The sequence below is a fragment of the Pecten maximus genome, unplaced genomic scaffold (genome assembly GCF_902652985.1).
Source record: "Pecten maximus unplaced genomic scaffold, xPecMax1.1, whole genome shotgun sequence".
Taxonomy (NCBI): domain Eukaryota; kingdom Metazoa; phylum Mollusca; class Bivalvia; order Pectinida; family Pectinidae; genus Pecten; species Pecten maximus.
The window spans coordinates 57168-84830 of NW_022979541.1; the positions used below are offsets into that span (position 1 = coordinate 57168).

At 37.5% G+C, this 27663-nt stretch overlaps 2 protein-coding genes across 3 annotated transcripts; one reads left to right on the top strand and one right to left on the bottom strand.

The window, feature by feature from the left end:
- Positions 1 to 1096: 1096 nt before the first annotated feature.
- On the bottom strand, positions 1097 to 23059 carry LOC117318880. Of its 2 annotated transcripts, none has more exons than XM_033873809.1 (6): positions 22969 to 23059; positions 13677 to 14336; positions 9430 to 9870; positions 8564 to 8626; positions 7517 to 7546; positions 1097 to 6214 (listed from the first exon to the last, which is right to left on the bottom strand). In XM_033873809.1, exons 2-6 carry the CDS (start codon positions 14305 to 14307, stop codon positions 3459 to 3461), a joined length of 3921 nt encoding a protein of 1306 aa, XP_033729700.1. In that variant the 5' UTR covers positions 14308 to 14336; positions 22969 to 23059; the 3' UTR covers positions 1097 to 3458. The 2 variants fall into 2 exon arrangements, with proteins under 2 accessions (XP_033729700.1, XP_033729699.1); XM_033873808.1 differs by having other exon boundaries at positions 9430 to 9912.
- Positions 22950 to 27663, top strand: LOC117318879 (histidine-rich glycoprotein-like). Its single transcript, XM_033873807.1, has 2 exons — positions 22950 to 22987; positions 26292 to 27663. Exons 1-2 carry the CDS (start codon positions 22950 to 22952, stop codon positions 27661 to 27663), a joined length of 1410 nt encoding a protein of 469 aa, XP_033729698.1.

Genomic DNA, 27663 nt, shown 5'->3' on the forward strand with positions numbered 1-27663 from the left:
CAGAAATCATAGTTGGAAGTACAGTTTTTAGTTTGGATTTGAAGCTAGAAATAGAAACAGAATTTCTTAAGGGTCCTCGAGAGAGTTCCAGTAATTCATAGTAGAGGGGAAAAAACTGTTGCTATAATTGTTAGTTCTAGTATTAGGTACATTGAAGTATCTTTCATTTCTGAAATTATAAGTATTATTAGTATTCATGAATGGTTGGATGATGTTATAGAGATATGCCGGTGTATACTTATTAATGATTTTATACATGAGTAAGTTTATGATTATGTCTTCTGGTTTGTAATGTATCTAATTGTACTTCTGAGTAAAGTATGTGGTGGGATGTTTATTTATAAGGCTCTGTATCCACTAGGGATCCTCCTGGAGTCTGGTAGATGAATTACAATACAGATATCAACTGAGCAGGACGTTGGTTCTTCTCCAACTGGGAATTTTCCCTTATGTTATATACATCCCACAATGCCTGCTTGAACATTCATTCTGAGACCTAAAATCTTCAAATGATAACGAATCAGGTTGAAAATAAAAAAAGAAATTATGATAACAATAATATGCACATACGTGTATACTAGAAAGGTCTCTTTAAGAACAGTTAAGTACAATATGTTCTGGTTGAAATTTTGTCAACTCATGTGAGTGTAAAATGTTTACTTACGATTTTTGTGTTAAAACACGAAAAATGGTTATAACTAATTCACCATTACAATTTCCTAATTAATTAAACATATTTCATTAATATCTTGGTACTATATGGTATTAAACTCCTTTCCCTACACAATCTTACAACATATATGGCATACACTGTATTTACATAATTTTTGAGGATTTCAGCATCCTGTTTATTGTATTTCATCTCTAACAATACAAAATTTGTAGAACACAATATCCTGATGTTTTTATGCCAAATCCCGACTCCAGTCACTCCCATATTTCACTGTGAAATAGACACGAGATCACTCGAACCTCTTTGAAGACATCCCTCAGGGTACGTAGTAGATCGGCAAACTTTAACTCATCACAACCGATCATGATAGATCTACAAAATGTAGTGTTTTCTTCATAAAAACAACTCATCCTCCACTGGCACTTGTAGATCATAATTTTATATAGTTTATGTTTATTAATCGTGGATATTTTAGCGGAATACTAGACCTTATAGTACTTTCTCTCAGGCTTAAATTTCTCGTTTCCTTCCTCTGTAAAGTCTAACAAGTACAGTATTGAATTCGAAAATGCATGTACACGAAATAAAAATGATTCTCATTTTCATATGTATAATAAAATTATTTTTTCTATTACAGTAAAACTAATACACACAACTCATCCTTTACAATTAAATCAACATCTCCTGGGATTTGTTATAGTGGTGTCGTTTTGAATGGTTTGTTGCTTTTCAATAACATTCTATTTACTAAACACTTTAACAAGATGATCGTACAAACGGTTGTTTTTACAACACTCTGTTCTTTCCTTTGTGTAGTCTAAAACAGATTTGCCCTCCCTGTCCAGTATTGTTGTGATGTCATACTCACCTCCTGATGATTCTATGTATTGTTTTACATGTGATTCACACTCGGTGAACATGTCTACATCTGATGTATACCTAGCTATACAATGTAGGCAATGATGGCCGCCATTATCTACAGCTGTGGTTAGTACTGGAAATGTCTCAAATAAATAAACACAAACCTCCCTGTGTTCTAACATACAACTCGCATGTAAAAATTTCAGTCCGTACTTATCTACAGCTGTGGTAAGTGCTGGAAATGTCTCACATAAATAAACACACACCTCCCTGTGTCCTGATTCACAACTCACATGTAACACTGTCAGTCCTCTATTATCTACAGCTGTGGTTAGTGCTGGAAATGTCTCGCATAAATAAACACACACCTCCCTGTGTCCTAACATACAACTCACATGTAACACTGTCTGTCCATCATTATCTACAGCGGTGGTTAGTGCTGGAAATGTCTCACATAAATAAACACAAACCTCCCTGTGTCCAAACATACAACTCACATGTAACACTGTCCATCCTCTATTGTCTACAGCTGTGGTTAGTGCTGGAAATGTCTCACATAAATAAACACAAACCTCCCTGTGTCCTTCTATACAACTCACATGTAACACTGTCCGTCATTATCTACAGCTGTGGTTAGTGCTGGAAATGTCTCACATAAATAAACACACACCTCCCTGTGTCCAAACATACAACTCACATGTAACACTGTCCATCCTCTATTATCTACAGCTGTGGTTAGTGCTGGAAATGTCTCACATAAATAAACACAAACCTCCCTTTGTCCTGACATACAACTCACATGTAACACTGTCAGTCCTCTATTATCTACAGCGGTGGTTAGTGCTGGAAATGTCTCACATAAATAAACACAAACCTCCTTGTGTCCAAATATACAACTCACATGTAACACTGTCTGTCCTCTATTGTCTACAGCTGTGGTTAGTGCTGGAAATGTCTCACATAAATAAACACACACCTCCCTGTGTCCAAACATACAACTCACATGTAACACTGTCAGTCCTCTATTATCTACAGCTGTGGTTAGTGCTGGAAATGTCTCACATAAATAAACACAAACCTCCCTTTGTCCTGACATACAACTCACATGTAACACTGTCAGTCCGTCATTATCTACAGCGGTGGTTAGTGCTGGAAATGTCTCACATAAATAAACACAAACCTCCTTGTGTCCAAATATACAACTCACATGTAACACTGTCTGTCCTCTATTGTCTACAGCTGTGGTTAGTGCTGGAAATGTCTCACATAAATAAACACAAACCTCCCTGTGTCCTGACGTACAACTCACATGTAACACTGTCAGTCCTCTATTATCTACAGCGGTGGTTAGTGCTGGAAATGTCTCACATAAATAAACACAAACCTCCCTGTGTCCTGACATACAACTCGCATGTAACACTGTCCATCCTCTATTATCTACAGCTGTGGTTAGTGCTGGAAATGTCTCACATAAATAAACACAAACCTCCCTGTGTCCTAACATACAACTCACATGTAACACTGTCTGTCCTCTATTATCTACAGCTGTGGTTAGTGCTGGAAATGTCTCACATAAATAAACACAAACCTCCCTGTGTCCTAACATACAACTCGCATTTAACACTGTCAGTCCTCTATTATCTACAGCTGTGGTTAGTGCTGGAAATGTCTCACATAAATAAACACAAACCTCCCTTTGTCCTGACATACAACTCACATGTAACACTGTCAGTCCGTCATTATCTACAGCTGTAGTTAGTGCTGGAAATGTCTCACATAAATAAACACAAACCTCCCTGTGTCCTGACGTACAACTCACATGTAACACTGTCAGTCCGTCATTATCTACAGCGGTGGTTAGTGCTGGAAATGTCTCACATAAATAAACACAAACCTCCCTGTGTCCTGACATACAACTCACATGTTACACTGTCAGTCCTCTATTATCTACAGCTGTGGTTAGTGCTGGAAATGTCTCACATAAATAAACACAAACCTCCCTGTGTCCAAACATACAACTCGCATGTAACACTGTCTGTCCTCTATTATCTACAGCTGTGGTTAGTGCTGGAAATGTCTCACATAAATAAACACAAACCTCCTTGTGTCCAAATATACAACTCACATGTAACACTGTCCATCCTCTATTATCTACAGCTGTGGTTAAAGCTGGAAATGTCTCGCATAAATAAACACAAACCTCCCTGTGTCCATGTATACAACTCACATGTAACACTGTCTGTCCATCATTATCTACAGCTGTGGTTAGTGCTGGAAATGTCTCACATAAATAAACACAAACCTCCCTGTGTCCTGATTCACAATTCGCATGTAACACTGTCCATCCTCTATTGTCTACAGCTGTGGTTAGTGCTGGAAATGTCTCACATAAATAAACACAAACCTCCCTGTGTCCAAACATACAACTCACATGTAACACTGTCCATCCCATATTATCTACAGCTGTGGTTAGTGCTGGAAATGTCTCACATAGATAAACACACACCTCCCTGTGTCCAAACATACAACTCACATGTAACACTGTCAGTCCTCTATTATCTACAGCTGTGGTTAGTGCTGGAAATGTCTCACATAAATAAACACAAACCTCCCTGTGTCCAAACATACAACTCACATGTAACACTGTCAGTCCGTCATTATCTACAGCTGTAGTTAGTGCTGGAAATGTCTCACATAAATAAACACAAACCTCCCTGTGTCCTGATTCACAACTCACATGTAACACTGTCAGTCCTCTATTATCTACAGCTGTGGTTAGTGCTGGAAATGTCTCACATAGATAAACACACACCTCCCTGTGTCCTGACATACAACTCACATGTAACACTGTCCATCCCATATTATCTACAGCTGTGGTTAGTGCTGGAAACGTCTCACATAAATAAACATAAATCTCCCTGTGTCCAAATATACAACTCTCATGTAACACTGTGTGTCCGTCATTATCCACTAACTGAGACATATACTGACTACACACACAACTCCTATGTACCACACGACCATCTACTGTCTCACACTTGTGTTGTTCGTCCTCAACTCTACACAAAGATTCAAGTACAGTTCTCTCCACTGTCTGGAACATAGAACAGTTTCTTAAAATTATCCCAGCTAAAACATGGAGCGGTGTTTGTCCCTTCTTATTAGTGTCATGTACCAAGTGTGGATAGGTGTCACACAACACACTCACCATCTCTTCTCTCCCATACCGACACACCTTATGTAGGACATTGTCATTGTCCTCACCTCTCACTGTAGGAATGATGTCATACTGTAGTAGTTTAGGTAACACACTCACACTCCCTCCCTCCACCACACAGAATGGTGTGTCATTGTCAGGTTTGACTCCCTCACATATAAGATGTAAAGCACATTCTTCAGCACCAAAAGAACATGCTTTATTTAACATATCAAGTTTATCAGCTTTTCTCTCATTCAACAATCTCACAAATCTTTCGACAAATACAGGATCCTTCCATACATCTAGAGCGCCTATACTAGTATCATAATACTTCTCTTTACACTCAAACTCTCGGAGTAGACGATCACACATACATGTGTAATGATCAGATGATATGACAATCATGTTTGCCGATGTTTTTGAGGTTGTGAGATAACTGAGGAACCTCCTGGGACAATTCTGTATGTAGCCAACTGGTGTTGTGTCTCCATACAGGAGAGCTACTGTGACATATATAGAATCATGATAAAATCTGTATACTTCATAATCAAAAGACCAATCTCTCTCCTTCACTACCAAAAATCCTGATAATCTGTCTAAGCTGTCTTTTACAAATCTGACTTTTTTCTTATATTTCAACATAGTTCTGTCATCTTCACCATCAATCAGATCAGTTTCAAAAGATTCCTCTAACAAAGTTTTGTTTACTTTATCACCATTTGGGTCTAGATCTTTTACCTTTATCATCCCATCATTGAGGAAGAGAAACAAAAGTGCAGGACATTCCCCTAATCTTGACAATGCTGATTTGAAAAAATGGAAAGGGTTTTGAAAGAATTTGACTCTCTCTTTCTGTACTTCAGGAACATCTCTAAAAATCCGACAACATTGTGGGAACCCAATATTAGGGGCACATTTAACAATTTCCTCCTTTTCTTCCTTTTCCCATGAAAACTTACTTGGCTTATATAGCTCTAAAAGTTTGTTTTTTTCTTCTGTCACTTTATATGTATCAGCACTCAGATCAATAATATTGACATCAGTGAAAACATCTGCCAAAGAATGGGTTTTCAAAGAATTAAATATTTCATTTCTCACAGTGATGAGGATAAAATTAGCTTCAGTTGGGTCATCCCCACAAAGTTTCGGAATTACAGAGTTGACCCTTTTGTTCCACTCTGGTACCTCTTTCTCACGCAGATCTTTCTCCCCAAAAATATCATCAATAAAAATAACAGTTTTCGAAGATGGAGCCAATAAATCTAAGTCTTTGATGTTGTGAAGTTGAAGTGGTTGTCTGTTATGTTGTTCCTGACTCAGCCAGTGAAGGAGTCGAATGGCGGTGGAAGTTTTCCCGTCTCCTATGTTTCCCTGGAGAACTGTAATCCTGTTCTTTTGCAGCTTTTCTTTTCCATCACGGAAAGCCTGAGTGTCGATGAATCTTTTTTTTATTTCTTCATTGATCATTGCCTTGGTGGTATCTAGAAGAAAAGTTGAAAGTGTGATTACAAGTTCAATATATCATTAGAATACTTAATATTACAGGAAATGAATCAGTAAAATAAAAACAGACCTTTTTTTTTCCATAAAAGAGTCAAACAGGCATATTATTGTCATTTAAATGACTAATCAGTGAGCGAGCAATGAAAAACCAAGTGGCCCCAAGGGCCTTCATCGCTCACCTGTTTATATCAGTAATAAAGGCAAAATACTCTCATTTCACCAAAGGTAAACCAAATCAGGTAGACCAAATCCTATCATTCTTGAAGAAGGATCGAACAAATTTTTGTTGCTATATTTCCACTATTAGACTCTGCCTCTCTGGCTCCAAGGGAGCCACATCCTCAGTTTATAAAACATTGGATATCTTTTTCTCAATTATTAATTTTTGTTATCAAAATAATTTTAGCTGTTCAGGACAAGAAGCAATACAAAGGATTGATCTCAATTTTCCCCATTGGGCCCCGTCCTGTCGGGGCCTGGGATGCCACACCCTCCGTTTATACAACATTAGATCTCCTTTGGATAGTAATGTTCCATCAAAATTCATTCAGGCTTTCAGGACTAGTAGAGATTTAAAGGTAATGTTAAGGGAATAGAAACAACGGACATGGACAACAGACTATGCGTTATGGCATAAGCTCTCCAGCCCAAAGGGCCAAATTAACTAACAATATGTTATTTTAGCCGACACAGAAAGCTTGATTTAACTTAGCATTTATAGCAGGGAGACAAAACTTAAAAGTGACTGTTGGATAACTTTGGTGAGAATTTTTATTTTCCCAGGGTTAGGACTTAGTATTTTTTTCTCTTGAAATTAACAGCGTAGTTATTTAAAGTGATATACTTTAATCCAACTGCCACTTGTGAAACCTCTCTTTAACCTTCTCCTTGGATGTGAATGAATAATTATTCACAACTAAAGTCCTTTGTTTCTCTACATTAACTATGTGAATCTGATGGTAGTGTATCTGGAATCACGTTCTGGCAACATTTCATTCTATAATTGTATAAATATATCTGTAAACATATATGTGTAAACATGGCCAGAAGCCAGACAGATCCACCTTATGTAGGAACCGAGACAGAGATCACAATGGGAATGAATCAAGATAAAAGTGTTTCTTTTGGTGATTAAATTATCTCATAGAATATCTGCATCGAAACACTAAAAAGTACGTAGGTTTTTATCTTTATCTTTATACATAACGCATGTTGTTCTGATCCTCGTTTTGAGGAATCTGCTGCATTTCTTTCACACCTGGTCTAACCAAAGGACTCACCTATCAGGGGTACTAAGTTAGGATGGACTTCTGTAAAATAAGAGAGTTCAGTGAATTAGATATAAACTGAATTGAAAACACATGATTTATCTAAGACAGCTTTTAGTATATATATCTACTGAATGGAAAGTCCACTATCATGATGTCATACCACCCAAGACAATTTTTTTTTTCAAATTTCTAATCAGAATGCTAGTGAACCAGTATTACTTGATGCCTCTTGGTTAATGAAATTCAATGGAATGAAATATCTGACTCTTGATAGATGACAGACCCCACCCTACGGAGTAAAAGATTTGCTCTAATTGAAAGGGGAGATAAACCTACTAACCAAGAAAACCCATTATCAATCCATCAAGAGCTAGGGAATAGAAGAACTAGACATTAAACAAGAGGCCTCATAGACCTGTATTGATCACCTCTACCTAATATAACTTCCTTTGTTAATTTTATTCAAAAATAATGAAAAGAAAATTTATTTATTTTATCAAATATATCCCCATGGTACTCAGCTATGATTATTAAAAAGTTGCTTTAAGATTTTTGATACTTTTAACTCGTATGACCTTGAAAGTGAGTCAATGTCAAACAATTTCCTAACGATAGGCTATCAGCTCAATATATTGACTTCAAGTCTCTTGGTTTATAACAGGAAGTCATCAGAACAAATTGTTGACAATGGATATTGTACCACACTGTAAGTAGTTAATTCAGAACTAGAAATAAGAAAATGACAGTCCCTGATTACATTTGTTGGTTCAATAAGAATTAATTGGTCCGGTTCAATGGAATTAATGAATCGTGTTCGACAGTATATTCCTGATGTATTTTGTCCTGAAGTACTTTTGTTGGTTCATGTACTACACTGTAGATATATTTTTATTGTCCCTGAATGCATACTTTAGACCCACCGGACATCTAGGCCTCCTTGTTAGCCTTAACAAACTATAAGTGCCTGGAGTCTGTAATTTTCTATCTTATGGAATTTATTTTAAACATATGAACCGATATCTCCAATACCAGGGTCCTAACTGCCGTTAATATTACCTTTGGTCCGACTTGTGCTTGCTGCTGTTGTATTCAATGTGTCTCTAACAGAAGTGAGTTCAACTGGAAGTAAAACAAATGTAAAATTAGTCTTGCTTGGTTTTACATAACTATAATTATATCTTTCAATCTCAGTTTTCCAAAAAACAATACCAGAGGCCCACGGGCCGTATTAGTTTGATCCTTTTTGACGCCGCCCATCAGCCACTGGGGGCAAATAATTGCATACCAGAAAACTGCCTTCCTAAAGTGCTAATTCCAATAAAAATGATACAAATGATAGTCAAAATATGATTTCCTTATATAAACAACAGTAAAGGGTACCTGCTCTAAGGGGGCAAACATGAAACCCCAGGGTCATGAAATTCGCAACTTAATAAAGCACTCTAAAACCCTTTCATCTACAAAGAGTATTTGATTCTACCTGATTTAGATCGTGAGGAGAAGATTTCTGAATTTGCAGCTAATTTGACCCTTTTTGGCCCCACCCATTAGCCCCTGGGGGTCAATCAGGGCCAACATTTGCATCCCATCAAACTGTCATCCGGGATGATCCCATGCTTATCATGTTATCTAAGATAAGATGAATTTCAATACAAATCAAACAAATAATAGTCAAAAATGGGATTTTCCTGTATACACTATAGTGAAGTTTACCCCCTCTCCAGGGGTAAACATGAGACCTCAGGGTCATGAAATTCACCATATAATTCACAATTTTGGTTGACATTTTACTTCTCCAGTCCTGGACTAATAGTTATTTGAAGAAAAAGTTAAAGAATAACAAAAACCGAGCCACAACATAAGCTCATCAATCAACTAGTCCAGGTTCACTAAAATAATAAATCATTTTATTTAGATTATACCTCTGACGTCATCCATGTTTTCTGCCATGGTCTGCTGTCGGGCGGTGACATCGCTGATGTTTTCTGCTATGGTCTGCTGTCGGGCGGTGACATCACCAATGTTTTCTGCCATGGTCTGCTGTCGGGCAATGACATCACCAATATTTTCTGCTATGGTCTGCTGTCGGGCGGTGACATCACCAATATTTTCTGCCATGGTCTGCTGTCGGGCAATGACATCACCAATATTTTCTGCTATGGTCTGCTGTCGGGCGGTGACATCACCAATATTTTCTGCCATGGTCTGCTGTCGGGCAATGACATCACCAATATTTTCTGCCATGGTCTGCTGTCGGGCGGTGACATCACCAATGTTTTCTGCCATGGTCTGCTGTCGGGCAATGACATCACCAATGTTTTCTGCCATGGTCTGCTGTCGGGCGGTAACATCACCAATGTTTTCTGATATGGTCTGCTGTTGGGCGGTGACATCACTGATGTTTTCTGCCGTGGATTCAATTAAGCATTTTATAAAAATAAACAATATATAAATTGTAATACTATTTATTATTATTTCATGAAATTGACGAAATACTTAAATGGCTACTTTAAAGCACAACAGAAGCTTGAACAGGAGCCCCTGAAAGCCTGCAAAACTCACCTCAATATTTCAACAAGAGGCCCAGAGGGCCTGTATCACTCACCTGGTTTCATGAGATATGAAACAAGAATGATGCTTAAGTTTGTCACTGGTATTTCTATGTCAATATATCATAAGCGTTTTATATGGGTACATGAACATCGCTTTCATTGAAATTCTAAAAATGTCAATATAGCCAAATTGATCCCTTTTGGCCCCGCCACTCAGCCCCCCCGGGGGTCAGCCCCACCATTTGTACAATTTTGAATCCTTACCCCAAGGGGGTGCTACCAGTTGAATATGAGCGATATCCATTGCTCAGTTTCAGAGAAGAAGTTGTTTATATCAATTAACCCAAATTGACCCTGTTTGGCCCCGCCCCTCAGCCCCCTAGAGGTCAGCCCCACCATTTGTACAATTTTGAATCCCTAACCCTAGGGGAAGCTACCAGGCAATTATGAGCCAAATTCATTGCTTAGTTTCAGAGAAGAAGTTGTTTTTATCAATTTAGCCAAATTGACCCATTTGGCCCCGCCCCACAGCCATCTGGGGGGTCAGCTCCACCATTTGTACAATATTGAATCCCTAACAAAAGGGGACGTTTCCTGGCGAATATGAGCGATATCCATTGCTGAGTTGCAGAGAAGAAGATGTTTTTAGCAATTTAGCCAAATTGACCACATTTGGCCCCGCCCCACAGCCATCCGGGGGGTCAGCTCCACCATTTGTACAATTTTGAATCCTTCCCCCAAGGGGGTGCTACCAGGTGAATATGAGCGATATCAATTGCTCAGTTTCAAGAAGAAGTTGTTTATATCAATTAACCCAAATAGACCCTGTTTGGCCCCGCCCCTCAGCCCCACCATTTGTACAATTTTGAATCCCTAACCCTAGGGAAAGCTACCAGGCAAATATCAGCCAAATTCATTGCTTAGTTTCAGAGAAGAAGTTGTTTATACCAATTTAGCCAAATTGACCCTGTTTGGCCCCGCCACTCAGCCCCAACATTTGTACAATTTTGTGTCTCCACTCTATAGGGATGCCTTTGACCAAATTTGGTCAAATTCCAATCTGCCGTTATGAAGAAGAAGTCAATTGTTGACGGACGGACGGACGGACGGATGGACGACAGACGGACGGAGGACACCACGTTATGGCATAAGCTCACCTTGGTCCTTCGGACCAGGTGATCTAACAAGAATGATGATTAAGTATGTTTGTCACTGGTATTGCTATGTCAATACATCATAGGCATTTTATATGGGTATGCAAGGTTTTTATGCCAAAGAATGCATTAATCCATGAAATGAAAATGACTTTTGGCGCAATCCCATGCTACCACACAAATGTGAGTGATATCCATTGTTAAGTTTCAGAAAAGAAGTTGTTTAAACCAATTGACCCCTTTTGACCCCGCCCTCTGCATCCCGGGGTGTCAATTCCTTCCTTTTTAAAATTTTGAATCCTTACCCAAAAGGATGCTACAAGTCAAATATGAGCTGTTTCAGCAGAGAAGTTGTTCATATCCATTTAGCCAAATTGACCCCTCTTGGCCCCGCCCCTCAGGCCCCCGTGGGGTCAGCCTCACCATTTGTACAATTTTTAATCCCCACCCCATAGTGATGCTACCAGGCAAATATGAGCAATATCCATTGCTCGGTTTCAGAGAAGAAGGTGTTTATAAGAATATAGCCTAATTGACCCCTCTCGGCCCCGCCCCTTAGGCCCTTTGGGGGGTCAGCCCCATTATTTGTACAATTTTGAATCCCCACCCAATAGTGATGCTAACAGGAAAATATGAGCGATATCCATTGCTCGGTTTCAGAGAAGAAGTCGTTTATATCAATATAGCCTAATTGACCCCTCTTCGCCCCGCACCTTAGGCCCTTGGGGGGGGGGAGGTCAGCCCCATTATCCTTCGGACCAGGTGAGCTTATTAATCATTGCCAAATACTCTCATTAACTTTTAATATCTGAGAGTAGAGAAGAAGATTTCTGAAATTTCAGTCAATTTGACCCTTTTTAGCCCCGCCTATTAGCCCCTGGGGGTCAGTCAGGGCCAATATGTGCATGCCATCAAACTGTCATCATATGCTGATAATGTTAACCAAGTTAGAATGAATTCCAATTGTAATCAAACAAATTATAGTCATAAATGTGATTTCCCTATATAAACTATAGTAAAGTTTACCCCCTCCCCAGGGGCAAACATGAGACCCTAGGGTCATGAAATTCACAATTTTGGTAAAGCACCTTAAGACACTTTTTATTTATGAAGAGTATTTGATTCCACCATATCTGAGAGTAGAGAAGAAGATTTTTGAAATATTAGCGATACATATTGCTCAGTTTCAGAGAAGAAGTCGTTAATATCAATATAGCTATATTGACCCATTTTGGCCCTGCCCCTCAGGTTCCCAGGGGGTCAGCCCCACCATTTGTACATTTTGAATCCCCACCCGATAGTGATGCTATCAGGCAAATAGGAGCAATATCCTTTACTTGGTTTCAGAGAAGAAGTCGTTTATATCAATATAGCTATATTGACCCCTTTTAGTCCTGCCCCTCAGACCCCTGGGGGTCAGCCTCACCATTTGTACAATTTTGAGTCCCCACCCCATAGGGATGCTTCTGACCAAATTTGGTTAAATTCTGGTCTGTGGTTATGAAGAAGATGTCAATTGTTGACGGACGGACGGACAGACGACAGACTGACGACGGACGCTACGGTATGGCATAAGCTCACCTTGGTCCTTCGGACCAAATGAGCTAAAAATGGCCGCCTGTCAGCTATTTTGTTTTCCCAGTCAGACTCAAAATTAAATGAGCACAACTAAAGACCAATGGGAGCCTACCTGTGAAGGTTGAGAAATATCCCTCCAATACCTGATGATGATGTAGGGCTAAAAATGTATATGACTTTGAGCTTTGACCTTGAACTTTGACCTTGATAATGTATCTGAGTGATACAAAGGGGAACTAGTGAACATGATTTGACAAAAGCCTATCCAGTACTTTCCATGTGATTGCATTAAACTCTTAAATCCAGGATCGTTTAGCATCCATATTGTTTTATATATCTACAAAAGTCTACTAAGAAAATGTACAATAATATGTCCTGAAGATAACTCAGGTAAGACCTTTTTTAAATATAAAAAAATGTTCTTTGTGGAGTTTTGCTTCTACAGAAAAGAAAAGATATGAAAGCATGTGGCCTCATCAAAGCAAACATACACATTTCAATTTATGAGTGCTCATATAATTATTTTTCATCATATTTGTTATCTTTTTTAAATACAATGCAAGATGATATATTTCATAGTGAACTTTGTACCTGCTATTATCAGTTTCTTGAAAAAATATGAACCCCAATTTCTCCTGAAATCATAATCTGGAACTAATATTTGTTAAGTGCAAATGCAAAGCTTCCTCCATTTCATGTGTATTACAGATTACTGCTGTTTCCTTACGAGGGATGGGACAACTGAGACATTTCAAAAGATAATGTAGGAATAACTGCCTATTTTCTGTTGGAAACACTATGAACCATCAGCTAGTGATTAACTCTGCTTTCTTGAGCAGGAATCAACCTAGTAACTTAGTTTAATTTTTTGTTGAAAAAACTTACCTTTGACCTCGAGTGCAATGGTTTTGACCTCCAAATCTGCCTTATAGTGTTTCTGCAGTTCCTGTATGTACTCATTCTCGGTATCGGGGTCCATGCTTGTGGTAAGCAGATTGTCCACGGCTGTCACGTACGTGTCTCCTGTCAGAGTGCCTTGTTCTATCTCTGAAATACTCTGACGAATGATGTCCCATCTATCCTTAAATTCTGTATCAGACAATGATGCTGTCTGTAAGTGTCCATAAGCCTCATTCCGCTGGACTCTCAACCGTTCAATATTAGCAGCCAGTGACCGATCTGTGCTGTTTGGTGTCTTTCCCCAACCCTTCGTATGAGGTGGAATGTTGATACCCTGGAGGTTGCGAATCAGTCTAAATAAGAGTGAGAAGTCCAAATCCTTCAGGGTACCAGTAAACACTCCACCGACAGGATACAGTAACTGTTTCTGACGATTTTCAAGATGATTATGATTACAAAGGTGAACTTTCTGACTTAGTAGAATGGCTGTCAGTCCTGGTGGTGGAATGTTAGCTTTCAGCACAGCTCTGTAAACATCACTACAGATGTCAACAACCAGTCGGGACAATCTGGCAAAATTGGTTGTTTCGGTGCTGGAAGAATACTTGGAAGCCATTTCAAAACCTGTCACAGGCAGGAAAGTAACTGGATAAAGTTGGAAAAAAGTTTATATTAGTTCTTCCTTCATTGTAGACATATACTTATGCATGTAACATGACATTTAATTAGACAATATAGTTTATTTCTACTTCATAATCAAAAGGACCAGATCATTGTGGTCTTTATAGATTTTCAGGTCAGCTCAGTCTCATGTAATATACTCCAAACCAAACTTTAACCAAAACTTTAACCTCAAGACTACAGCAAAAAATTAGATTTTTTTTTTTTTTTTTTTTCATTTTTAAATGTACAAAAGTAAAGCCACACACCCAAAGAACCTCTATGCAAAGAATCAGCATCCTTATACCATTATTAAGTGTATGGTGTGCCATTATAAAATTTCAACCAAAATTTTAACCGGACGGACTGACGGATGCAGGCAATCTGTTATCATGTTTACTCAAACTAAACCATGCATGTGGCAGACTGCGTTTTTGAGACCCTGGCTGACGTTTAAAATGGAAAAGGAACACAGGATTTACAAAATCATACCTCCCTGTCTATGAAATTATATGTTAAACGTTTGTAAGATTGTTTTATTCATTTTTGGCCTTAGTTTGAAAGGTAGAATTTTTTTACAGTAGATTCTAGTTAAGAATCCTACGTATAATTAAAATCAAAGTACTGTAAGTACTGAAGACACAGGGGTCAGGGGTGCACATGTTTTTTTTTTGCAGTCATGAGAGAGGTAGGCGGAGCTTATGCTGGGTGTTGTAAGATGTAGTAATGTAATTTGAAAAGTCGAGTACTCTACTTCACCCAAATACTATTTTCGTGACTATGATAATGAAAATAATTGCATTATTTCATGGATTCAAAATGGTTTTTTTATATGATAAAATGGTAACTGGCTTATATTGAAAACTAGAAATGGCATTTACACCTCTAGCATATTTAAAGGGGAAGTAACTCCATACTAAAAGGATTGTAAGGTTTGCACAAATTTGTTTCAATATATACACTCATAAGCAAACAATACTTGTGTTGATTACATCTTTGCTATCATATATATATAATAAATATAATGATTATGTAATATATGTATCCACACAGTGTACTGGTGAATTAACCTACTGAATTTGTTGTTAGGCAATACCTTGGTACACTAATACCAAAATAATATATTGATAGTGCAAGTAGTAGATGGTTTATGCTACAAATTCCAACATTCTACACATATCTGCCGGAAACGGGTGATTTGTTTTTAATTTCTGTTTGCAACAAGTAATTGCTATAAATACCAAGAACATTTTTAACTCATAGGCAAGGTAACAGATCAGTCATATAGGCATTAGGACTTCACCGAAAATAGCACAACAGAATGCAGGGACACATCGAGATTAAATGTCCCATCACAAAATCAAATTCGACAAACTGAAATCCTCAGGAGGAGGGAGGACTTCCATGTCTTGCAGACATATTTCTAATTTCCAAAAAATAAATCCTTTCTTTATATATGTGTCTTTACATGCATGAGAGAATAAGAAGATATCTCAATTTTGTCCACATCATACATACTGTACCTCTCAAACAAGGGGCCCAATGGGCCTGTACTGCTCACCTGGCTCTACACCAACTTTGACGTTGATTGAGGTAATTTCTACACATACTATGCTGATTACCTCTTTTTTCATATCAAAGAATTTTCTAGTCCTTCATTCCAGCATAATATTTGCCTAATGTCAGGCTTCAGAGACTCTTGGCTATCGCAAAATTATTGTGTACAGATTTAAGTCAATTTCACCCCTGTGACCATGAATGAAGGTCAAGGTCATTTATTTAAACAAATTTGGTAGCCCTACGACCCAGCATGCTACAGACCCAATATCACGTCCCTGGGCTCTTTGTTATTGAGAAGAAGCTGTTTGAAGATTATAGCCTATTTGACCCATGTGACCTTGAATGAAGTTCCCATGTGACCTTGAATGAAGTTCAAGGTCATTTATTGGAACAAACATATGCATGGTAGCCCTTCACCCCAGCATGGTACAGGCCCAATATTAAGTCCCTGGGCCCCATGCTTATTGCGAAGAAATAGTTGGAAGATTATAGCCTATTTCACCTCTGTGACCTTGAATTACGGTCAAAGACATTTATTTGAACAAACGTGGTAGCCCTTCACCCCAGTATGCTACCAGCCCAATATCAAGTCCCTGGGCATCTTGGTTATTGAAATGAAGTCGTTGGAAGATTATAGCCTATTTCACCTCTGTGACCTTGAATGAAGGTGAAGGTCATTTATTTGAACAATCTTGGTAGCCCTTCACCCGGCATGCTACAGGTCCAATATCAGGTCCCTGGGCCTCTTGCTTATTGAGAAGAAGTCGTTGGAAGATTATAGCCTTTTTGGCCATGTGACCTTGAATGAAAGTCAAGGTCATTTCTTTGCTACACGTGTAATATCAATTCCCTTGGCCTCTTGGTTATTAGCAGAATTTGTTTAAATGAAAAATTGACGCCTGACGGACGGACGCCACACCACGACATAAGCTCACTTGCCCTTCAGCCAGGTGAGCTAAAAATAAAACTACTCCGTAACAAAATTGCAGTGTTAATGTTTAATACTTTTTGCTTCAGTGGCTTCTTGACATAATAAGTAAAATATCCGAGTGCGAGATCTTTGCACACACCATTAAATGATCTTTATTGGTCAAATGAAAGATCCTGTTAAGCACTGTTATAATAATTGGTGCATGCGCAAGAAACACAAACCAGTCCAGTCAAGCCATCTCTTATCTGGTTTCTATTCTATGGAGATCATTTGACTACAATGCTTTATATTTAGATTCGCTATTAGTATTATTGATATTGGATAATTCTAAGTATGGATTTTACTGTGAGTGGATATGTATACTGACTATGTAATATTTTGTGATCTGGAACATGTCATTGAAAATTTGAAAGATGTGTTTAAAATGCATGACAGGATAAGTCACTGCTTTGAATAATTTTTTGAATTTTATTAGCTCGTTTTTTTCAAAGAAGATGTGGAGCTGGAATCATTTTTTAATTTCATTAGTTAATTTCCTCAAAGAAGATGGAAAGCTAATGTTGTCACCCCAGTTTCGGTTACGTTGGTTTTCAAATGTTAGTAGTTTTGGTGTTAGCTGTTTATCAATACATGTGAATGGCACATGACTAGTACAGTTGATCAATAAACGTCAATGTCATACGACTAGCACTGTTTATCAATGGATGTCACATGTCAAATTAATAGATTTTGTGACAAAAAGCTGCTTTTTGACATGCTTTAAACTTTATCGATTATGTGAAAACAATATTTTTTTGGTGCACGTCTAAGAATTAAAAGGTGTCAAAACATTACTTTACAGATATTCGGCATATATAACGTTTTGGAGTTACATTATCCCTTCGAATCCCCAAAGCCAAATTAAATGGACTTTGTTGCCGTCATTCACATTTTTTGAGTAACAGTATTGCATTTTTGCCAAATATGGTCATTGTGTAGCAAATACATTGGGTTTGTGTGGAGACCTCCTCCTACACTAAATAATCCATTTCTTTCAAACTTAGTATATACCATGGCATAAGTTGTGTACTAGGCCCACTCTAGAACTTCGTTAAATTGGCCTGGGCATCATGTATCAATGTGGTTTGTTTGGTAATCTCTTCAAAGTTTTCAAACTTGGTATGTTTCATAACCATGACATAAAATTGTGTTTTCCTGAACTGCAGTTTGATTTGACAACATAACTAGAGATATGGACAGAGGATAAGCCCTTTGTGGAACTTATTTAATTCAGGCATGATGTGGTTTGTTCGGAGGTCTCTTCCCACCATCAATAACCATCTTTTTTTTCAAACTGGGTATGCCATGTCATGAAGTTGCGTTTATTTCATTTGAATATATTTTATGAGTTATGGCCCTTTGTTTGTTATATTTTGACTCAGTTAGAAAAAGCAAGAACCTTTCAGCTACAATTTCTTTTTGTGATGAGTATAAAGTTTACTTAATATTTATCAAACAATTGAAGAATAATTTGTAAATATTCATTATTTCCAATAATCTTAATGACAAGCAAAGTACGAGTGTATGTTGTTCCATTCTGTCTGATACTCATTATAGATCTATCAGAGTTACTTAATTTGATTGATAGGGTAGCGGTATCAACCTGGAGAAGGTTAATGGACTTGGAGGGTGCAGGACTGGCGCCCCTTGTATTAGGTGGCGAAACGGACTTGTGTGTTAACTGAAACGGAGGAAACTGGGCCTAAAATTGACATCATTTTCAGAGAATGGACCTAAATGTTCTTCATGTTGCACAACTGTATTGTATGTAAAATAGTAGGGGTGTATTTGACTGAGAAGTACTTCAAATTAGTTTTTGTAATCATTCATGAATCACGGCCCAATTGCCGTCTGAGTTGGATATTAATCTTTTAATGTAAGACATAAATCAAAATATTGAAGACACTTGAATAAAATGTATATGATTCAATAATCAACACAAAGGTTGCTTATCATTCAACTTTTTAGAATCTTTATATTTATGCTATAACATAACGCTTTCACTTATTTATGTTTTATAATTCCAAAATCCTCATTATGCAAATTAAATTCCACATGAACTTGATAACACAAAATAAGAAAAAAAATGATTTAAGATATTATCAATGGTTAATTACATGTTACAAAATATGCAAGAAATTGTGAGTGCAGGGCACAGTAAAATGTGATGATTTCCATTCTTATGTGGTCTTCTATAGATCTATATCTTTAAAAAAAAAAAAAAAAAGTGACGCCATCACCAGTTAATATTATTGCTTTTCCTTGATGTAAGATTATGAACTATATATGATTGACTAATTAGATTCAATTTGTTGTATGAAATATTTGTTTGCTTTCCCTTGCTATCATAGTTTGTTTTATATAGATTTACTGGACAATAAGACATATTTCTTACTCCATCCTACTCTTTTAGCCACCTAATACATTCACAGTTATGGAAGTTATTTCTACCATATTTTAAGATTAATTCCTCACACTTGGGAAGATGTAATCAACATGCCAGTGTAAATCTTTTGCACTTTGACCAGTGTATTGAAAGATTCCCTGAGGCCTGAACTGTCCAGGTAATAAAGGGTGTCGCACCCTATCAGCAGGGGAGGGGGAAGGGAAGGCGGGAGGGGTTGAATAATAACCTATAGATCTCAATGTTTCACCTGCATGATATACACAGAATTTCAATTCCTAAGACTGTCTTTATTTTAACAAACTAGATGTTAATCATCTTTGACTATAGGTTTAAGGTTTTAGTATCTATCATTTTGTATCGGATTAAAAAACTAGCTACTGAGCTAGTTACACTTCATTTCCATTAAAACATATTCAATTGTGTAATTAATATATAAGCACTTCATTTCCATTAAAACATATTCAATTGTGTAATTAATATATAAGTACAAACACCTGGGTATGCTCGAGAATGCGGATGTAGACAGGGCAGGGTATACCATTATATATACGGCATATGCATTGTCATCACTAGCGGGCACATCAAACTAATTTATAATTAACATTCAAAACTTAGAATTACATGCTCATATCAGCTCAGACTTATTATACTTGTTATTAGTGTGAACATGATTTTCATATAGCACTCTATGTTATATGTTTACACTCCATACTGTGTAGCTACAAATTATCTATAAAAAAAACACATTCATTCACATGTACAGTTCAAATCAATTTGAAGTGGAATTTTGTTTTTAACTTATATTTTTTTGTAAGTACATTACATCAAATATTCTCCACAATAGTATATGTACCATATACATAACTGTAACTGCATGATACATATGTATGTATATTTAATGTTAATTTATGTTAGTGAGATCTGAATGTAGCTATAACTTATTTAATTTTGAAATTGATGATATCAAATCATCAATTTCAAAATTAGAATGCCCAACTGGATGAACTGTACATGTAGCAGCATTGAAAAATATCTTAGTTAGCAAAGATGCAAGATGTTGTGGCTCTAAAAGCTAGAATTAGAGGCAATGTTTTTTTGTGCAAGATCTAGACCACATTTCATTTATTTTATCCTATTGGGTTTATTTGGTATGGCAACGTTATGACTAATCAGCTAGGCCTAATAAAAATAGAATTATGTCAAAAAATTACGGTAGATATAGGTCGGTTCTTATTTCTATTCTATTTTTCTGTACACTATAATCTAGATTTGAGCAGAGACCTATAAAATTTGCATTTCCAAAAATAGATTTTTTAAAATGAAATTCATGTGTATCAGGTGTTTTAATCTAGATTAAAATGCCAACTCATAAAATTATACAAATTAAAGTGTTGATATCCCATTTAATTAGGCATTTATCACAACAAAACTGAATGAAAAACGTAGATCTCAAACGGTTTGTTAGCATCAGGCTATTGTGTATAATATCATTATTACGGGGTGTTATTCTATTCAAAAGGATATATATATATATATATATATGCTTGTTTGTAGGCAGTATGATTACACAATCAGAAATCATCAATGACAGCGAAGTACCGCTGTAAAATATCACCACTGACAGTACAGTATAGTACTGGTATCGATCTTTTCGAGTTCGAAATTCTGCTCAGGCCAATTATAAACGGAAATGTTTTGTTGAATGAGAAAACAATGTCTCACCTTCCTAGTTCACTGTTGATAAATTCTAATAAAGGTATTATGTATTAGCCTTCTCCGGTGTGTTTTTGTTTTAATTTTGACCCAATTCCAAACAGGTAAGTCCGTACACGAAGTGTTGAAAAAAGCCTGCCGCCTAACGGCGTGGGAAAAATCCCACGTTAACCGCATCATTTGCATCTTCACAACAGCACACATCTCTGAAAATAGCTACCAATATCTAATTATCGCATTGCATAGTATTCTGATCAGGTAGATTCTATATTACAATCACAAAAGAAAGTTTACGATGGTAAACAAGATGGGTGAAATATGTCTCGATGAACATACGGGTCACAAGGCAAAACTGACACACAAACCAGCGACCGGGTCAAATGTCCGGATACATTTAAACTGTGATATTCCATTTAATAAAGCAAACACAATAAATAAAGGATATTTCTAATAAAAGCTACACACAAAGTGGCGTAAGTTTACACGCTTTTAGCGTTTAAATAAAATAATGAGTAAATAAATTAGGCCACTTATATTTTTTCCGGATTTAATATCCGGGCCGATTCAGTATGTTGTACAAACAAAACTCCATAGATCTAATAATAGCGCGGACAAACTGGCACTAGTTCTATTGGTAATCTTTCGAAGTCCATATTTACACGTCAATCTTTCCCCATCACTTCAATACTTCTACCTTCTACGTCGAATATATGAATCCAAGATAACTTGGCGTATTACCGGCAATTTGCAGTGTTGTGTATTTATTACACAATCGGAACCGAAGTGAAGTTACTATGTAGGTCAACCCTACGATAACATATATATCCAGTATGGCAGGTTAGCTTTTAGCTTCGAAAGTAAACATCAAACACACAAAAACATACTTAGACAATAAAATAAGAAAGAAATGATGTTATAATAATATGATTATGACTAATTTATAGGAACCACATTAACTACAGTAATTATTTCACATCTTCCGTTCAGCAGAAGCAAACATTGTGTATTGTAATATTGTTCAGAGAGCCCGGTAGAGGGCAGTACCTGTCTTTTTACCACTGCCATTTCCGCTTTTCGTACCGATCCCTATGACTCAGGGTTACCCCTGTGTCGAAAACAACAACCCTTACGCGATACCGTGAACATTGCAGTGAGCCGTACAGAGCAATAAACACATCCTCTGGGGTCCTTACATTAACTTTCTGACTTTCATTTTGAACAACTATTTTCCCAGACTGCATGATGTCTTGGAAGTTAACTATGTGGATAATTATAGAATAATGTTATATCTATATTTCAATGAAAAAAAATGTCAAGAAATGACACCCACAAAAAAAACAGATGTCGTTTCGCCCTAATACCGATCACCCTTGTTTTCAACCGTCATGACAAGATTTTTCATGTGATTCCTACCATTTGTACTGTAAGGGTTGTCTCCCCTCTATATACAAAGTTATGTTTTAGATATTTTCTTGTCAAAAGATGGTCGGGGTGTTTAGAGGTTGGTTTTCGGGTGTTTAAGGGTAGAGTTTAAATGCTTAGGGGTAGTTTTTCGGGGTGTTTTGGGGTAAATCTTACGCCGACACGGAAGAAGAATAACTAGGCCTAAAGCACGATTAATTGGAATTCCCAGATCTACTTTCGGTTCCGAATTGACAGCATTGTAATTCATTAAAGGAGAAATATGAACTAGATATTCTATAGGTCTAGCGATGTACTGTATAGAATGTAAGAAATTGTTTTGAAAAGAACACGATTATACCAATAAGCCTAACAAAAAGGCTATTTCAGTAGACAGTCTACCGAAAAGAAAACAAGGAAATTGTTTATTGGCAAACTGTTCACCCTACTCGATTTATAAACGTTTACGCACGCCGCTAGGCCCACAGTACCGGCACGGCTCTGTATTTCAAGTTTACAATGGTAACAAAATATCATATGAGCTGTCATGTCGCGATTTGGCCTACCTGTTGATGTATTTTTCAGGCGAGTGATTTGATATTTCCTGCGAGTCTTCCGCCTAGGTCAGTCATGACCATCTACCTCCGCTCGGTCTACGTCATTTTGAAGCATGCGCAATGGCTTTAGATTCTAAGGCCGACACTATTAGCACCACGCAATATAATGACGCAATTTGTATAATAAATATGTAAAAAAAAAAAAACGAAAACGAAAACAACAACACACATTTACATCATCGAATAAATTAAGCATACATTAAAAAAATGTATCGTGCAGGATATTGTTTTGATTAGATATATCTTCTAAGAGCTGATATTATACCATAATAAATTTTATTGTAAAAAGTTTGAGTGACTTCTAGAAGGAGTCCAGAAATTTAGTGATAATGCGAGCGTCGTAGGCGCGAGCCGATTTTTTTTTTGGTGAGGAGTCTGGGGGTCGAGCAGGTCTAGGGCAGCGCCCTGACAGGGGGTTCCAGGGGGGCTTCCCGGCGGAAAATGAATCTAAGAGCAAATTTGCAATCATTCGGAGTCGTTTCTCTATGCCTTCAAAGTCATATCTGACGTGACTTTCATTTGCGGGAATGATATCGAAAGTTTGTAATTTGCTCGTGTAGAGAAAGTTATTGACTTTTCGTTAATACAACATATTTATAAAGTAAACATGGACTTAAACAAAAATAAAAGACTTTTAAATCATGTTTTTCGCCAACGGATCAGAAATCGGAGATCGCAGTGTGTTACGCGTGCGAGACCGTCTATATACATTTTTTTTGTATATTAAACTTTAATTTCGGCCATATTATTTTCGATTTGATTAAAACATGTTTTATTTGCATCAATAAATACAAAAGGATTGGGCAAGGCTTTCAAACTTATATGAAGCCATTTCCCAATTATATATATTTATTTAGATCTACCCACAAATGACAATCTTAACGTGGGACCATCGCGAGAATACATTAGAGAAAATTAATTTCATTGCTTTCGGCGGAAAATGAATCTAAGAGCAAATTTGCAATCATTCGGAGTCGTTTCTCTATGCCTTCAAAGTCATATCTGACGTGACTTTCATTTGCGGGAATGATATCGAAAGTTTGTAATTTGCTCGTGTAGAGAAAGTTATTGACTTTTCGTTAATACAACATATTTATAAAGTAAACATTGCTTTCTGTGAAATTAAGATATGAACAGCATCCATTTTCAATTTGTTTTCTTGTTAAGACAGCCGTAGAGATACCACAAGAAATATAACAAAACAATATTTCCATGGCGCGCGTAACTCCCAGGACCCCCCCCCCCCCCCCCCCCCCCCCCCCCCCCCCCCCCCCCCATATCCGCTAGTAAATCAATAAACCATGAGTTAGCCGGTAGAAACAACCGAAAACCACCCGATACTGAACCAGATCGTTACTGTAATATATACCTTGTTTTATAAGATAATAACAAATTACAGGTGAGTATAGTCAGTTGAATCCCACTTTAACCCGTTGCAAAATTCCGTGAAAGACCAGAAGACGGCCAACCAGTAATTGAAACATTAATAAAATATGTTATATTTATTAATCAACCTGTATGGTCAGTCTAGACTTGATTGAATAAGGCTATTCAAGTAATGAAAATTATCTGTACCACATGGAAATGATTGCCAAGAAAATGATAATCTCAAGTCGGATGAATTGCAAAATGTTGAACAGATGCGACCACATCCTTCACGCAACTGTTCATACATTTTCTCTGAGCGACCATACATTTTCTTTGAGCAGCCATACATCTTCTCTGAGCGACCATACATTTTCTCTGAGCGATCATACATTCTCTCTGAGCGTCCATACATTTTCTCTGAGCGTCCATACATTTTCTCTGAGCGACCATACATTCTCTCTGAGCGTCCATACATTTTCTCTGAGCGACCATACATTCTCTCTGAGCGTCCATACATTTTCTCTGAGCGACCATACATCATCTGACCTATTTCAGATCTGTCTTCTTCCTGACACATGCATTCACTTGTCCAAACAGTCTTTATAAGTTGCTTGCCAACTTTAAAATGATTAAGAGATAGCGTAGTTTCATTGTGTACCTATACATATCTATTTTATTGATTTCTTCCCTTTAAAGGACCAACATATGTAAAATCTTACCTTAGGTGATAAGATACCTAAATTACATATATTGAAAAAACGTATTGGAGCTCCCGATTGTCTGCTGTTGGAGTCTGACTATGAAGAAGAAATTTAGACGTTGAACAGAATTTCGTTAAAATGTAAGCATTATATCAGCTCAAAACTATTACAATGTATAGATATATTTTTAGCAGCGTTTCCGTTTACAGGTGTTGACACAAATATCTCATCGGCATGTCTTGATATTTTCTATTACTATAATTTTGAATTATTACATGTTATTATTGTTCATTACTCCAATAAACAATTATGACGCCTTTCAAGACAAAAAAAAAAAAAAAAAAAAAAACAGATCTTAGGTTAAACAAAAATTACGTTACGGATCGAGTCGAAGTATTGATAGCTTAAAAAGAAATTCATCACAGCTTATATACAATTACGAGATTTCAGCCTTAGTGGAAAGTTATTACCCTGGACGTCACATTTAAACAAAACTGACACTAAAAAATAAAACAAACATCTTTAAATGTCCCTGTTCCGTCCTCCCAGTAGAACTCCTAAAGAATGTTTGTGGAGAAATTTTCGAACCATTTTTGACGTAAAAAGGACTTTCTGAAGAGTCAAAACCTATTCCAGGTATGCATGCTCCTGGAAACTCGAGTCAAAACTAATTCTGGGTTATAACAACAATGCATACGTCAAGTGTTGAATCATATTCACTTCTCATCCTGACCTTTGTCCTCTAATTTAGAGAAACTTACTATTTTTCTGGCGATGTACTTTGTTGCGATATACAGCGCGGAGTTTAGGCGAACGTTTTGTGATTTTTTTTTATATGTCGGTTGAGAATAATAACCTTAAAACGAACTGGACGCCACGAAATCAAGAATGTATATGGTACCCGGAAATATTCTAAAACCATTCCATACGGTGACGGATGAAATGAAATTGATACATGCATTATCATGTATATCTCGTTTAGGTATTCTTCGGCTGTTGTTTGGAAGGTAGAGGGGACCAAGCGGTACCCGGTAATGGTGATACTGCTGATCGTATTCTCACTTACTACTACTATATCAGTCACACCAATGTCTAATACATCCACACTATCTACTCCCACACTATTACCATACACACCGATTACAATAATACCCACAACATCATTTACACCACCTACAACTAAGTCATCTACACTAAAACCAGTTACCACACCCACAAATACCACACTAAAATCCACTACCACACCCTCAAATACCACACTAAAATCCACTACCACACCCACAAATACCACACTAAAATCCACTACCACACCCACAAATACCACACTAAAATCCACTACCACACCCACAAATACCACACTAAAATCCACTACCACACCCACAAATACCACACTAAAATCCACTACCATACCCACAAATACCACACTAAAATCCACCACCACACCCACAAATACCACACTAAAATCCACTACCACAACCACAAATACCACACTAAAATCCACAACCACACCAACTACAACTCCTACAACCACACCAACTACAACTCCTACAACCACACCAACTACAACTCCTACAACCACACCAACTACAACTCTTACAACCACACCAACTACAACTCTACACACCCCACTACAACTCCCACAACCACACCAACTACAACTCACTACGAACCACAAATCGCATACAACTCTAAACACTCACCCACTACAACCCACAACCACACCACTACAAACTCTACAAACCACACCCAACTAAAAACTCTTACAAACACCAACCCACAACTCTACACTCACAACCACTACAACTCCCACAACCACTACAACTCCCACAACCACACCAACTACAACTCCTACAACCACACCAACTACAACACAACCACACCAACTACAACTCCTACAACCACACCAACTACAACTCTTACAACCACACCAACACAACTCCCTACACGCACAACCAACTACAACTCCTACAACCACACCAACTACAACTCCTACAACCACACCAACTACAACTCCTACAACCACACCAACTACAACTCCTACAACCACACCAACTACAACTCCTACACTCACACCAACTACAACTCCTACAACCACACCAACTACAACTCCTACAACCACACCAACTACAACTCTTACAACCACACTAACTACAACTTCCACAACAACACCAACTACAACTCCTACAACCACACCAACTACAACTCCCACAACCACACCAACTACAACTCCCACAACAACACCAACTACAACTCCTACAACCACACCAACTACAACTCCTACAACCACACCAACTACAACTCCTACAACCACACAACTACAACTTCCACAACCACACCAACTACAACTCCTACAACCACACACCAACTTACAACTCCCCAACCCACCAACTACAAACTACAACAACTCCTACTAACCACACCAACTACAACTCTTACACCACCACACCAACTACAAACAACTCTTACCCCACACACTACAACTCCACAGACAAACCAACTAACAACCCCTACAACCACCATCACTACAACCCCTACAACCACACAACTACAACTTCCCCACCACGAACCAAACTAA

What these genes read in the sequence shown, in the direction of transcription:
- LOC117318879 (XM_033873807.1), top strand. Translation starts at nt 22,950, where the DNA reads ATGTCGCGATTTGGCCTACCTGTTGATGTATTTTTCAG. An exon ending in CCTGTTGATGTATTTTTCAG is followed by an intron (nt 22,988 to 26,291) that starts GCGAGTGATTTG and finishes CACTAAAACCAG; the next exon opens with TTACCACACCCACAAATACC.
- LOC117318880 (XM_033873808.1), bottom strand. Translation starts at nt 14,307, where the DNA reads ATGGCTTCCAAGTATTCTTCCAGCACCGAAACAACCAATTTTGCCAGA. An exon ending in CATTGCACTCGAGGTCAAAG is followed by an intron (nt 9,913 to 13,676) that starts GTAAGTTTTTTC and finishes AATCCACGGCAG; the next exon opens with AAAACATCAGTGATGTCACC. An exon ending in AAACATGGATGACGTCAGAG is followed by an intron (nt 8,627 to 9,429) that starts GTATAATCTAAA and finishes TTTTACTTCCAG; the next exon opens with TTGAACTCACTTCTGTTAGA.